Source organism: Phocoena phocoena, chromosome 8 (assembly GCF_963924675.1).
Source record: "Phocoena phocoena chromosome 8, mPhoPho1.1, whole genome shotgun sequence".
Taxonomy (NCBI): domain Eukaryota; kingdom Metazoa; phylum Chordata; class Mammalia; order Artiodactyla; family Phocoenidae; genus Phocoena; species Phocoena phocoena.
In genome coordinates, this window is record NC_089226.1 from 1,149,841 (window position 1) to 1,165,429 (window position 15,589).

Here is a 15,589-nt window from a genome sequence, read left to right on the forward strand (position 1 = left end):
ACTATTGCTAGAGAATGCCAATGGTTAGCTTTCTGTTGACTTCAGGTTAAATCTCGTGTAGAAATGTGAATTTTAAAATTAATTTGGTTAGGTAAGAGGCCTAGATTAATTTTTGTCCATTAAAACCTATATAGGTGATACTGCCAAAAGAGCAGATCCACTAATCCTATATATAATTTACTTTTGCCAAATAATTAATTTTTGAAGAATTTTAAAAGTGAGTTTTTTTCTTTATTTCATGATAGAAGGCATTAAGCAATGCATGTTTTGACTTTCTCTGTTAGCATCTATTCTAATTACTCCTTCGGATAAAAATTTACTCTTTGCTCTCGATCTTGAATTACAAAAAAGTGCTGCTTCACTACCCATAATGAGATAATCACTGTGTAAGTCTAAAATTCCAGTATGGGATTTCCCTGGTGGCACAGTGGTTTAAGAATCTGCCTGCCAGTGCAGGGTACATGGGTTCAATCCCTGGTCCAGGAAGATCCCACATGCAACGGAGCAGCTAGGCCCGTGTGTCACAACTACTGGGCCTGTGCTCTAGAGCCCATGCTGCGCAACAAGAGAAGCCACAGCAATGAGAAGCCTGTGTGCAGCAATGAAGACCCAATGCAGCCAAAAATAAATAAATAAATAAATATAAAATTTCAGTATTTACTGATTTACAGTTACTGGAGCTTGAATTTGTTTTTCACATATATTTGGAATGTTGATTTTTTTTTCCACTGTATGTTTTATTTGTAATTATATGAGCAGCTACTTGTAACATATCCTAAAACATCGATCACAGCTTCCCCGATTTGTGTTCAGACCTGTGATAGCGTAGGCGTCTTTATGACTTCCTGACTTTCAACTCCTCAGGCACAGCCTCAGTGTGTCCAGGTACAGAAGGCCTGGCTGGGGGGGGTTGTCCCGGCCGTGATGGACAGTGAGAACACCGTGCAGGACAAGGCCCTGGAGTGTCTCGACCAGCTCTTGCTGCAGAACATCAGGCATCATGGTCAGTTCCACTGCGGGGACAACAGCCAGGTGCTCGCCTGGACGCTGCTGACACTGCTGAGCACAGAGAGCCAGGAACTGGGGTACGTTTGTGTGCAACTGGTTGTCCTTATGGGAGGGCTTTCGTTATAAATTCCTGAGTCGATCTCGGAAAATCAGCTCTCCAAATTGCTTAATATACGAAGGCTCAATCTCGATCTTTTTCCCTTGACCTAGTTCAAATCTCTTAGCATTTTTGTGGTGACAGTTTTTGTGAAGCCTTCCTTTGCTTTTCTCTGAGTGTTTTCCAGCTTCGAATTGATGTCTTAATATGTAGTAGAAAGCATTAATGGATTTGCTGTGTTAACAGTAACTTTCCACAATACTGGTTATTATGATAGATGACTTCCTGGGTATGACAAGTTAGACTTTTTCTGACATTTTATTGGGTCGGTTGACTTAATCACACTGCAGCATTTTTTCCATTTGATAACATATGCTGGGTGTTCACTGTTCAGTGAGCAATGCAGTGAAGAGTTAGCACCTGCACTGATCAATTTTAATCTCTACTGCAGTGATCTTGCAGCTGGTTTGTGTCTGTGCTCCCTTGACTGTCTTTTCCTTTCCTTTTGTTCTACATTTATCATACAAGAAACACCTCCCTGCTTGTTTACATGTACTTATGGAGGAATTATCATCCAATGGAAAGAAGAATAGATTTAGTATCATAATAGGTACTAATAATTGTTAACCATGCTCCAATATAAAATAAAACTTAAAAAAAAATAGATACTGATAGATAATAATAGATTTAGCATACCATCTGTGGCCCTGGCAAATCACCCCATCTCTCTGGGCCTTAGTTTTCTCATTTGTAAAAAGAGTCGGTTACACTACACGATCTCTTAAGGTCCCTTTTGTTGTTAAAAATCTGACTGAGAATGCATTCACTCATTAAATATTTTATCAGTACCAACTGTATGCTTTGCTGAAATTCCTGGAAGGGAGAGGAATTTAGCCAGCAGTAGAATCAACTACTTTTTTGCTTTTCTTAGGGATATCTTACTGTGCACACCCAGTGTATACTAGCTCATGAGAAACTGTTGGGAGGTTTATTTCATTTCTTTTTTTTTAACTTTTATGTTAAAATATAACGTATAGAAAAATGTACAAACTGTAAGATCAATAAATATCAAAAAAATATAGCCATGTAACCACCACCCAGGTCCAGAAATAGAACATTGCTCGGCCTGAGAAAACTCTTCCTTCCAATCGCTCTCCTTCCCTCCTCAAAGGGAACGACCACTGTGATTTTAACACCATGTGTGAGTTTTCTCTACTCTTCATCTTCATGTAAGTGGAATTATGTGGTATGTATTCTTTGTGTGTCCGACTCCTTTTACTCAAAGGAATACAAGATTCATTCAAGTTATCGTGTGCAGCTATAGCTCATTCACTTTCATTGCTGTGTGTATGATATTTGTGAATAAGCTACAGTTTATTTATCCAGTCAACTGTTAATAGATTATGGGTCGTTTCCAGTTTTTTATTATGAGGTATAATGCTGTTGTGAATATTCCCATGTGTATCTTTGGCACACATTTCTCTTGGGTGTACACCTAAGAGCAGTGCTGTTGAGTATGCTTTTATTCATCTTTCATGGTTACTGCCAGACAGCTTTCCAGAGTGGTGGGACCAAGTTACATTTCCTTGCAGCACTTAATGAGAGTTCCAGTTACTCAAGATTTTGGCCTGCATTTCGTGTTGTCAGTCTTCCTTTTTAGCCATTTTGGTCCATTTTGGACCAATACTGGTATTTCTTGGTGGTTTTAATTTGCACTGCCATGTTGACTAATGCAGTTGAGCCTCTTTTCATAGGTGGATTAGCATTTAGATATTCACATTGTGAATTACCTGCCCAGGTCTCCGGCCCTTTTTTTTTTTTTAATTAGGCTGTCACTCTTTTGCTTGTTCACTTCGAAGTGTTCATTATATATTTATGTACAAGCATTGTTGTATGTATTACAGATATCTGTCCCATCCCATGATTTGCCTCTTTACTCTCTTAATGATGTGTTTTGATGAGTTCAGTTTGTCAGTGGTTTTCTTTATGGTTAATGTATTTTTAAAGAAATCTTTTCCTACCTCAGGATCATATACATATTTTCCCATATAATCTCCTAGAAGTTTGATTTTTTTCTTTCCCCTTTATAGTTAGGTCTTCAACTTACCTGCAATTAAGATGTGTCATAGCTTCCTTCATAGGCTCTCTGTTTTCATTTTATGATGGGGGAAACACCTGTGCATATTTGAAGTCAGAAAACCAGTATGTAGAAAATATCGAGGATGACTGAAAGGGATAAAGTTTCTGAAAAAAAAAAACCAATATGTGAAAGGATACACTTTATAAAGTAGGAGGAGAGAGCTCCAGAAATAAAAGGAAACAAAGAGAACAGGGAGAGAGAAACACAAAAGATGACATAATATGAGCACTAGAGCTTTTAGCCTTTTTCTTCTCCATAAAGTGATGCTCAGTGTTTGCCCAGTACAGCATGTTCACAGCAGCACGATCCACAACAGCTAAAAGGTGGAAATAATCCAGGTGTCCGTGCACTGGTGAAGAGATAAATAAGATGTGGTCTATACACACAATGAAATATTAGCCTTAAGAAGTCACAAAATTCTGACAGATGCTATAACATGGATGAACCTTGAAAACATGCTAAGTGAAATAAGCCAGACACGAAAGGACAAATATTGGATGGCTCCTCTTATGTGAGGTCCCTAGAATAGTTGGACTCTGGGAGACAGAAAGGGGCGGTGGGGAGGAACTGCTTAAGGGGTACGGAGTCACAGTGTGGGGTGAGAAAAAGGTCTGGAGGTGGGTGGTTGCACAACAGTGCGAATGGGCTTAATGCCACTGATCTCTGTACTTTAAAATGGTTAAAAAGATAAGTTTTGTTATGTACATTACCACAATTTAGAAAGCAACGTATTTGCTGAAGTTAGGAAGGAGAGGGTAGAATTAGGGGCAGCAGTTCTGAAAGTGTGGTGGATTCAGGAGCTTAGACTCTGTCTTGTCCTCTTAAAAGCACACATACACAGAGAGCTGTGAGTTCAGTTTTATTTGGGGCTTACTGAGGACTGTGGTCCAGGAGACAGCCTCTCTGTAACTGAGGAACTGCTCTGAAGAGGTGTGGGGTGGGGGGCGGGTCAGTATATATGTGATTTTGGTGAGGGGCGTACGTGCAATCAAGCACACATCTTGGTAGAAGGTTGCTGCTGGTCACGAGGAGCAGATGTCTCTGTTAATGGATTTTAGGGCTTTTCTAGGTATGAGAAGATGCAAGAAATTGGGCTCATAAAATCTTCCTGAAAATACCTACCTATCTGAAGGCCTGTTCTGCCAGTTTTCCCAGAGCACAGAGGGCCTCATTCCTGGTCTTGGCCCAGAACTCCTCTCAGGAGGTGTGGAAGGTCAAGGGACTGCAATGGCCAGTGACCTCATCCTTGTAGAGGCAGATGGCAAGCGGCAGTTTTTAGTTGACAGCCTTTATCGTAATATTAAGATGTCATGTGCCATTGCCACTTTTACTCTTTGACAGTACTAGAGTTTCCAGAAGCCATGTGATATTGAAATAAATTGAATGGAGAATCAGATGTAAGAATGCACGTCTTTTGTTTAAGCCAGTCCATAAAGAGATTTACAAAAGTATAAAGCAATGTCACTGTTCTTACCAAGTTTCTTTTTGTTTTGAGAAAGATACCAGGTTTTTTGGGGGAAGGAATTGCATTATTTATGTTAACATGTAATTGGCTTATTGTTATTTCTGACAAATTAATAGATAAGTATTTTAAATTTTCTGTTTTAACTTCTAGTATGGCAAATATTGATAGGTATAACTGGCATGAACAAAAAAGGTCTTCGAGGCAGTCAGTAATTTTTAAGAGTTTAAAAGGGCCCTGAGCAGAAAAAGTGTGAGAGCCACTGAACAAGGGAATCAACTTTAAAAAAGGATTGAGAACAGTAGGGCTAGTGGAATAGAGTTCTATAAATAAACTCTTGTGATAAGTTCTTTAATAAACAGAAAGTAACTAGGATTCCAGGATCTGCTCAGGACAGGAGACTTCACAGAACAGGTGAGCTTCGAGTTTGGACCTTGGCGGTTAACAAGGGGCGGGAGGTGCTCTTGTGGAGGATGCAGCCAGTGCAGAGCCACGGGCGCATGCGTGGTGTGTGCTGCAGGGGCCCCAGGAGTTCATAGCACAGGAGGTGTCACGGATCGGCTGTGTCTGTGACCAGAGTCTGAGGACACAGGCCACCGGTGAATGACTCGAGCTCAAGGCATGGCGACCCGGATCCAGGGGAAGCAGCTGGCTGCAGAGGAGCTGTCCAGCGGTGGGAAGCCGGGGAGTGGGCACGGGCTCTGAGGGCTGAGGACGCCCTGCACCCTCCACTCTGGTTGCCCACAGTCCAGTGGAAAGGGAGTCACGGCAGCCAGCAGGGAGCACGTGGAGCAGTATGGGTTTTTACCTTTTCTTCTTGTTTTTAAGCTTAGGGTAGCTTCCTTTTGATGGTGGTATGACCTCAATCATCCCTAGAGGTGGAAAGAGTTGAGAGTAACCAGGCAGGCCTAATGGTGAGGGTCTCCAGGCAGGAAATAGCAACGCAAAGGCTTAGAGGCCTGCCGCTCCAGGAATCCTAACTGAAAGGGCTTCTGGGTGGGGTTGCTGTTGAACAAGGCCCGGAAAGCAGAGGTGGGGCAGGGCCGGGGGTGGAGGGTGGAGGGAGGGCTGGGGATGGAGTCCCATTTTCAGTGTGTGCTTGCGACGATCCTGGTGATGGAGGACATCGCCCAGAGTTAGGTTGTAGGTTAGAGAAGATGACTAAGATCAGACCTCTTCAGAATCAAGCAGTTGGTGTGATTAGAAGAAAAGGAATTAGTGAGAAGGTCAAACAAGTCGACTGGAGTGTAAGGGAGAGCGTGGTCAGTTCTTTCCAGCAGGGGGCACTGAGATGGGCACTGAGGGGGGTTGCTTTGGTTTGATATTAGGATAGACGTCGGCAGTGCTTTTCAGGAAACCAGGTGGTGTTTGCTGAACCGCATTCTGAGTGGTGCGCCATCCCCTGCTTGTGATGGGCAGTGTGGCTAATGGAGGGTCCAGTTGGGAGACTTTGGGGACGGCCCAGGCCATGTGGAGGGTGTGCGTGGTCAGAGAGGAGCCAGATTTGAGGTCTCAGACCTGGAAGTTCAGAGGATGTTTTGTCATTCTGTTGACTTCCTGCAGTAAACTTCAGTTAATACTCTGTGATGCTTGTACATAAACTTTTAAATATTTGTTGATTTCAAGTATCTTGCTTTTGGATAGCAGTCACATATAAATTATGTTAGTCATTTGCAGTAAAACTCTAGATAGATTTTTAACCAAAAGCTAATTTATTAATAAAACCATTCATTTATATGCATATGCTTATTGTGTGTAGATGTGTTTATTTTCTTATAGTTGTCTTCTGTGTGCTTTGAGAATTCTTTTTTTCATTTAATGAGAAAGTCTTGCTAATCTGAGTGTGTGTGTGTGCCTAGCAGTAGAAGAACTTAATTGGGGGAAGGAATGTATTTTTCTCTCCACTTAAATATGTAATACTGCATTTGTCTCATGAGTCATATGATGTCATTCAGTGCTATAGGAAAAAGTAAAATAAATGGTTTAAAAATAGCAATGACATCACACAAACACTTTAATACATCAGAAGCATTTTTTATTTTAGAAAAGTTTGATATATGTATTTCTGAGTGGTATTGGCAGGTCATAGCAAAGTCGAGCTCATTTAATATCACCATATTTAAATGCTAGGATGTCATTTCTCTCCAATCCTTCCATTGAAAAAAGGACAATGTCTACGTTTTTTTGTCACTAAAACCCTGTAGACTCTGGATGTACCTGTTATTGGTAACTTACCCCATATGTTTGCATAGAAATTTTAGAGGGTCTCAAGTGAACTATGAAATTTTATTATTTTCTTTAAAAATAAATACTTTATGGGCAGGGGAGGGGTAAATATACCTTATTCAGTGTAATAATAATTAGAAAGATACCTAGTTTGCTATCAGATGAGCCACTAGCCAGGAACCTCTGTTTACATGTTTTATGTGCCAGAATCCTGGAGCAGAAGTTGATACCCTTCACCGAGGGGCAGGTCTGAACAGTTTTGTGTATTTACAGTTACAATTCTGCTTTCTCATCTTTTTTTCCAGCCGCTATTTAGATAAGGCTTTTCATGTCTGGTCCAAGAAAGATAAGTTCTCCTCCACTTTTGTAAACAATGTGCTCTCCCACACTGGCAAGGAGCACTCTGCCCCGGCCTGGATGCTGCTCTCCAAGGTTGCTGGCTCGTCACCCACGCTGGACTACACCCAAATCATAAAGTCCTGGGAGAAAATAAGCAGGTTCGCATGCTTGTGATTTAGCTGCCACCAGACACGAGAGAGTCTTGGAAACAAAGCTCATGTCTTAAGGAAGTGGGCTCTTTCATAGCTGTTAATATACACAGATCTTTTCTTTAAATTCTGGCGTAAAAACAAACATGAAAAAAAGAATCACTTTTAGGCTTTGATTGTCCAAGTACATTAAGTGCCTTAATGCTCCCCAACTCGACTCCTAAACCATGTTACCCTACTTCCTCCAATACTGATGATCCAGAAGAAAAGTATTTTGTTGGCAGCAATTTTTACTTTGGTTCTATACTGATATTTCTTCTGCCCTTTCCACAGGCAGCAGGACCCCAATGCAGACACCTTAGGGCACATCCTCTGTGTTATCGGGCATATTGCAAAGCATCTTCCTCAGAGCACCCGGAACAAGGTGACAGGTGAGTGTCTACCGGAGAATCGTGAAAAGGCTTTGCCTCTCACTTTATATATTTTTAAGAGTTAAACTTCAAGGGAATTAACTCTCTTTTTTAGATGTTATCAGAAGTAAGCTGAATGGATTCTGGTGGTCACCAAAGTTGATCAGCCCAGCTGTTGATACTTTGCAAAGACTCTGTAGAGCATCTGCAGAGACGCCAGCGGAGGAGCAGGTACGCTACAGACTCTCCTGGGTGTGTCTGTCATTTGTCTGTACGTGGACATAAAGCTCTGCCTTGAAGCTGGGTGCGTGTTCTCCGCAGAGAACCTGGAAGGGTGGGTGGTCCCCAGCAGTTAGTTCTCCAAGGAAGCACCTACGTGACAAGCAGTTGACAGTCCCCAAGAAGATCTTGGCTGCTGAAGACACACAGCTCCTTTAGGAGGTCACCTCCTTGGTTCTGAGTACCAGTGTCTTCTAGGAAGCACACCTGGCGGACACCTGTTTCCAGGATCGAATCTACAAGGTTGTCTTAATCATCGAAACCTCGGTGCTCACAATAGCCTGTTAGACCCTCCTCCCTCACTCCAGGGATGTGTAAGCGGTTTCCTCCTAGTCACGGCTTCCCTCCAGACCCGAAGATTCCTGATTAGCCATCATCCTGTCACCCTAGTATCTCTTGTCCCCAGAGTTCCCAGAGCCTCCTGCTGACATTCTCTGTGGATTCATCATCACAACTCCAAACCAGCGTTCTGTGTGACACAGAGGGTTACTTTGACTCCCCCAAAGCTATCCATTTAAGTATCTCTAACGATAAATTATCTTACTATCACGTATTCAGTTTTTATCATGAAATATACTCCTAGACAGTGCTAATCATAATGAAAAATTTTAGGACTGGGCGTTATTAATAATGATTTTAGAAGTCAAAAATTAAATAATTGCTGAAATATATTTAAATCTCCCAGAATAAAAACATTATTGCTTCGTCTGAGCTACTTGCCACCTTCCTAAGCTTCATTTTCTTGTATAAGTTCTTTTTAAAAAGTCCTTTCCTGATAAGTTAACCATTGTAGTAAGACAATATACTGTAACTTTTTTGCTTAGGACTTAAAGCAGGTTGAAATTTAGTTAATTAAAAATGCCCAGCTCTTTCTGTGTCTGGTGTTTTCCTGGCATAAACCTTTTGGCACTTTTTGGTGAAGAGGATACTTGCTTTATTTGATTTTCTCTTTATCTCTGATCCAAGAAAGTGTGTGAAAAACTTTTAAATAAGGAACATTACCTAAGTAGGGAGCATATTTGAATAGCAGAAAACAGGTAAAAACTAAACAAAAGATGATGAGGAGCAAACGCTGTAGGAAAGAATGGAGGTTCTGTGGCAGAATGTGAGGGCGCCGTCCCCCAAGTGTCTGCGGCATGTCGCTTGTTAGTGCGGAGCCAGGCCTGCACCACGGGCCCCGCTTCCTGGGCCAGTGTGGCTCCCCAGCACTGGCTGGAGAGGGTCTGCACTGGGGGGAGCCAGGGCTGTAAAGACTAACTGTCTGCCCACCACCGGCCACAGTCATTAGGACAGTAAGTTGTGTCGTTGTTAGTCTGTGGGGAAGGCTGAGTTGTCATCAAACATAGAAACTGAGACCCAGAAGGGAGAGGAACTCACTGCTGCGTTAGGAGAACAGCAGGGTGTTAGCTTTGCCAAGACCACCTCCCTTGTGGTGGGCAGTGGACTAAGGCCCTGAGACTTCCCAGAATCTCAGGATACTTTACATCCAAGTGACCAGAAACGTACTTGTGCTTCTTTTATCTGTAAATGAATGTCCTGTATTTTACGGAGAAAAACAAGTTACCCAAAGAATAGACCATCAAGATGTAGCTCAACGGCAGCACGTGTGAGAGGCTTGGTCTTTGGGTATCGTTGCTCTCTGCAAGCTTGGTGTGAGCTCATAGCATTCTGAGGCAATCGTTGAAGAAGTGGGTGCAGGTGTGGACTGTGGGAGTAGAGATCGTGTCTGGAACAGGTGCTCGTCGTGCTGTCTGTACACTCGATTCTAAGGCCACGTGCTGCCATTCTGTCTCAGTGACAGCCATTCAGAGAACGTGGATGAGACCAGATGGATGTATCCAAGGAGAGCAGTCAGCAGGGTGACAGAGCAGGCTGGCCGGGAGCACTGAGGACCTGGCGTGTTTAGCTGGAGAAGGAAGTGTGGGGAGGCCGGCTGCCTGGCTTAATACACATGAATGAAGGACCCAAAGGACAGAGAACTGGATTTATTTGGCGTCACAGAGCACTGATTTCGACCAGTGGGTGGAAATTGCAAGGAGACAGATTTTGCCCAACTGAAGAAAAACTGTACTGAGGTCTGCCTAGACTGGACAGACTTGCTTCTGGACACGTCTCTCTGGTTAGTGGGAGTCACACTGGAAGTGTGACAGGAGCCCCTGCATGGAGAGAGCCCAGGGTTGGCTGGCTGGCGGCTCGCCCAGACTCTGAGGTCTTCCTGTCACTAGCAGCCGGATGCTGGGCCCAAAGGACTCAGCCAGGCTGGGACAGAGCATGTGCATTTCAGAAGCTCCAGGTTGTGCAGTCTCTTAACATCTTAAGTGCAGTCATTTTGTAAAACGTTAATAAAGACAATAGCTTTGACACATTTTAGGCCGAGTCACACTACAAATGTCTGGATCGTGATGATGGTTTGCCAGCAATTTGGCAAACTTAGAGTACCGTCTTGTGGTATTGCTGCTGGGCACTCCCTGGGGTGTGGTTCACACTGCCCCTTCCTAAGGCACCTGCCGCATAGTGTGGGAGACCTACACATTAACCTGTAATCCCAACGTCTTAGAATAATTCCTGAAACAGAACCGAGTGTCTGGTAATGTGGCGGTCCTGGGGCGGAGCCACTCGGCTCAGCCTGGGTTTGTAGGGTCGGCCTCCTGGGAAAAGTGGCTTCCAGGTTATAGGGTGTGACCGAGCTCCTCACTTGGCCCATAAGCGTGGTGAGATGTGTGGGCCGGAGGTGGGACCCCCTTGAGGTCACTTTAACTAATAAGAGATTTTGAAAACTTTAATAAATACATTTCAGGAGGGTAAAAACTTCTTTTTTATTCTATGTGTTTTTAAAATATACTCTTTATTACAGTAGTTAATTCACCATCTATATATGCCAGAAGAATTGCAATGTTTTTCTCTATTGGAGGAGCACTGCTATTACAGATCTCTTATAAATTAGGGCAGTAGATCTTCCTAAATAGACGTCTTTCCCTCTTATAGGGCAAATGTAACAATAGAAAGATAATACATAAATATATATGTTTGTAGTAAATATAGCATATTACAAAGAACATACATAAGTGTTCTTCGTGAATTCCACTTAGCCAGTTTGCATTGCCAGATTGCTAAAAGAGTAAAGATGCAAAAGCATGATGGCTGGGGTTTCCATGGCTTGCGGTTTATGCATTTGAAGGCCGTAGAGTTTCTTGTGAGCAAGTTGTGTGTCGCAGGCAGTCTGATGGATGCGCGGTGCCCTTCAGAGATGGCCTTTGACTTGCTGCAGGGACTCCTGGTGCAGGCGTGCGGGGACGTGCTCTCTGCCTGTGTGCGCTGCCTCTCTGACATAGTTCTGAAGGAGGACGGGACCGGGAGGATGAGCGAAGACCTGGCGGTGAGTAGCTGCTGCTCTTAGCGTCCTCCTCTCCTGCTTGTGTCGGCTGGGCCTGTAGACAGCTGTGTGAGGTGCGTTTTCAGTACTCTTAGCAAGAAAAGGATTTTCCTAGCCTGGGGCTTACTCTTTCTTTTAGAATTTTTTATCGGTGACCTATTCATTTTTCTCTCCCATACTTATCATCTGGGGGGAGATGATGGTAAATCCTTCTCCCAGTTGGGTCGTGTGAGATTCCTGATCCAACAGGGAAAACACAGTGTGTGTTGTGAGCTCAGAAGTAATAAGGTGAGAAAAGAGTAAAGTGAGCATTCTCTTTGTTCTTTTGGCTTGGTGGTTTGATTTTTTTTTTTTTAATTGTCTAATGTGTCTGGCAAGCTGTTTGAATATCCGACTATAGAGCAGCTCCCAGGTCATGTCTAAAACAAATGGAATATTTGAGAGCTGGAGAAGCTGCTGCCCTGGGAGTAGTGAGAGTGTGTGGCATGCACCCTGCTTTAGAAATGGTGCCGTGAAGAGGTGCCTTTGAGCCAGTGAACATGGGGCCCGCTTTCTGGTTCAAGTAGCTGACTGTCAGCAAAACGTGGTGATTCTGATTCCAGCATCTGACACTGTCCCATAAGGACAAAAATGAGCTGCTTTTTGATGCCCTTCAGACTAGGCCATCATCTCGCCAAAACTGGTCATTTTCCTTGTCTGTTAATTAGTAGAGCACTTCCCTTCTGTGTTCAATTCCTGCTTTGGCCCCTCGCACTTGGACCTGGGGATTGATGGCCGTGTTTAGATTTGTTGGAGGAGGAGACCCTTTGTGCCAAGGCATTAATACGGACCCATTTCAGTAATAAAAATATCCTGATCACCGAGATCCCAGATGTTTTGGGTCAGAGGTCGCAATGTTTAGAGTGGTCCCGACCCAGGGTTTCTCTGGAGGGTCTTGCTCTGCTAATTTGTCTAGGATTCCCTACCCAATCTAAGAAAAACGCTTATTATGACCAGTGAGTTTTCCCCGCTAAGATTTTTTTTTCCTCTTAAATATGTCACCAAAATTAACCCTTTGGTCAAAATATATGGAGAAGTTTGCCCTATATATGTTGTTTATTTCACTCTTCTTTAAATATAATTCAAATGTGCCACTAATCCACTGAGATACAGTTCTTTTTAAACACACACATCCTTATTATTAGCTTTTTTACTCTTAAAAAGCCTTTATTCAACATTTTACTGTTTACTTAGCATCACCCTTGTATTTTTACGATTAAAAAAATAAGTATTAACTGTTCAGCTGAAGTTCCTTAATAAAGACACAGTAGTGGTGGCTTGAGGAAGCAAATTCTCACAAGTTTTGGTAGGAGTCCTACTAGTAAGCTAAGCAGGAGGACAGTCTGGAAGTGAGTTTAAAGCGTGCAACAGGCTGTATGCCCTCTCACCCCGCACTTCCCCTCTGAGGAGGCAGAACACTGTCCCAGGACGCAAAGGTGTCCATCAGAGCTGATGCAAACAGGAAGGGATTATGTCAACATAAATGTATAGTAATAGTGCGGTCAACCTTGATGACATTCAGAGTTTTTAACATACTTATGTAGTCATTAAACATATTGATCGTATATATTGACATGAAAGGATGCCTGATACTGAAATTCAGAATCACAAACTTCAATCTAGTGTGACTGGCAAGTGTGAGAAAAGCAAACAGGAAGCCCTGTGACTATAAAAATACTTTGAAAAGAAAGTCATACAGAAAAACAAGGATGGTGTCTGTGGGTGGCAGGATTGTAAGTCAGCTGTTCCGTGTCCCCACTTACCCGGAAGCACCGAGGTACACTGTGTTGTCATAGCACCCCTTTGACTTGCAGGAGTATCTAGATACAGATGATAAACCTATACAGTCACCCTAGTTGAAGCAGTGACTGGATTTTTACAATGGCTGTGTGTTGTTGCAGGGGAAAAAACCAGCCATTTAATTTGGGGGACAGAAAAAGTACTCCACTGACATGGCCTTAACCTAGCTAGTGTTCATTTTTCTTTTGACTTATTCTTACTGCAAAACCAATTCTCTTTGCAGGTGAAGTACATTTTTACCTTAGGAGACGTAGCCCAGCTTTGTCCAGCCAGAGTGGACAAGAGAGCCTTCCTGCTGATGCAGTCCATCCTGGCTGCTTCTGCCAGCGCAGAGCATTGTAAGGCCCTTGGCGTGCCTTCTGCGCCTGCTGCCTCGGGGCTGGGTTTGCCTTGTAGCAGTGCAGCAAGACCTCTCCTCCCTTCTCTTCCCTCCTGTAGTGACCATGTCGGACCCAGGTGACAGTGAGGCCACATCCTCCCAGCCCATCTCCCAGTTCCAGGGCTCTGTCATGCCCTCTGTGATCAGAGCACATGCCGTCATCACCTTGGGTGAGTAAGGAGGCACGGGGCAGCCTCTCCACGTGTGCTTTGTGATTTATAAGCTTGTAAGCTCGGGAGGTAACTGTAGGAGCGCCCAGCTCTGCAGGACACTCCCTGTTTAATTTATTACCATCAAACCTGTGATTTTTTAATACTCATAATGTAGCACCATGAAGTCTGTTCTTCAAGAGCTGTATGCCAGGCACTGCACTGAGTTCTGGGAATGAAGAAATAAGTTTGCAGTTCACATCATAAAGAGATGGTTTATCTTAGAGGAAAGCATAGGCAGAACACTCTATGACATGAATCACTGTAAGATTCTTTTTGACCCACCTTCTAGAGGAATGGAAATAAAAACAAAAATAAACAAATGGGACCTAATGAAACTTCAGAGCTTTTGCACAGCAAAGGAAACCATAAACAAGCTGAAAAGACAGCCCTCAGAATGGGAGAAAATATTTGCAAATGAAGCAACCGACAAAGGATTAATCTCCAAACTTTACAAGCAGCTCATGCAGCTCAATATCAAACAAACAAAATCCAAAAATGGGCAGAAGACCTAAGTAGACATTTCTCCAAAGAAGATATACAGATTGCCAACAAACACATGAAAGGATGCTCAACACCATTAATCATGAGAGAAATGCAAAACTACCATGAGGTATCACCTCACACCAGTCAGAATGGCTATCATCAAAAAATCTACAAACAATAAATGCTGAAGAGGGTGTGGAGAAAAGGGAACCCTCTTGCACTGTTGGTGGGAATGTAAATTGATACAGCCACTATGGAGAACAGTATGGAGGTTCCTTAAAAATCTAAAAATAGAACTACCATACAACACAGCAATCCCACTACTGGGCAATATACCCTGAGAAAACCATAATTCAAAAAGACACATGCGGGCTTCCCTGGTGGTGCAGTGGTTGAGAGTCCGCCTGCCAATGCAGGGGACACGGGTTTGTGCCCCGGTCTGGGAAGATCCCACATGCCGCAGAGCAGCTGGGCCTGTGAGCCATGGCCCCTGGGCCTGCATGTCCGGAGCCTGTGCTCTGCAACCGGAGAGGCCACAACAGTGAGAGGCCTGTGTACTGCAAAAGAAAAAAAAAAAAAAAAAAACACATGCACCCCAATGTTCATTGCAGCTCTATTTACAATAGCCAGGACATGGAAGCAACTTAAGTGTCCATCGACAGATGAATGGGTAAAGAAGATGTGGCACATATATACAATGGAATATTACTCAGCCATAAACAGAAACGAAACTGAGTTATTTGTAGTGAGGTGGATGGACCTAGCGTCTGTCAAAGTCAGAAAGAGAAAAACAAATAGCATATGCTAACACATATATATGGAATCTAAAAAAAAAAAAGAAATGGTTCTGAAGAATCTAGGAGCAGGACAGGGATAAAGACACAGGCATAGAGAATGGACCTGAGGACACGGGGAGGGGGAAGGGGAAGCTGGGATGAAGTGAGAGAGTGGCATGGACGTATATACACTACCAAATGTAAAATAGCTAGCTAGTGGGAAGCAGCCGCATAGCACAGGGAGATCAGCTTGGTGCTTTGTGGTGACCTAGAGAGTTGGGATAGGGAGGGTGGGAGGGAAACGCAAGAGGGAGGGGATGTGGGGATATATGTATACGTATAGCTGATTCACATTGTTATAAAGCAGAAACTAACACACTGACACACAAAAAGAGACAGTTTATTTGATACTTGCCA

At 43.3% G+C, this 15,589-nt stretch overlaps 1 protein-coding gene across 1 annotated transcript in view; it reads left to right on the plus strand.

The window, feature by feature from the left end:
* Positions 1–15,589, plus strand: part of NCAPD3 (non-SMC condensin II complex subunit D3) — a 56,878-nt gene that overhangs the window by 25,270 nt on the left and 16,019 nt on the right. The window contains exons 16-22 of the mRNA XM_065881553.1: positions 865–1,085; positions 7,239–7,430; positions 7,755–7,852; positions 7,947–8,062; positions 11,379–11,486; positions 13,546–13,660; positions 13,761–13,871. Of these exons, the coding sequence (XP_065737625.1) occupies positions 865–1,085; positions 7,239–7,430; positions 7,755–7,852; positions 7,947–8,062; positions 11,379–11,486; positions 13,546–13,660; positions 13,761–13,871 (961 nt within the window). The remainder of the gene's footprint in view (positions 1–864; positions 1,086–7,238; positions 7,431–7,754; positions 7,853–7,946; positions 8,063–11,378; positions 11,487–13,545; positions 13,661–13,760; positions 13,872–15,589) is intronic.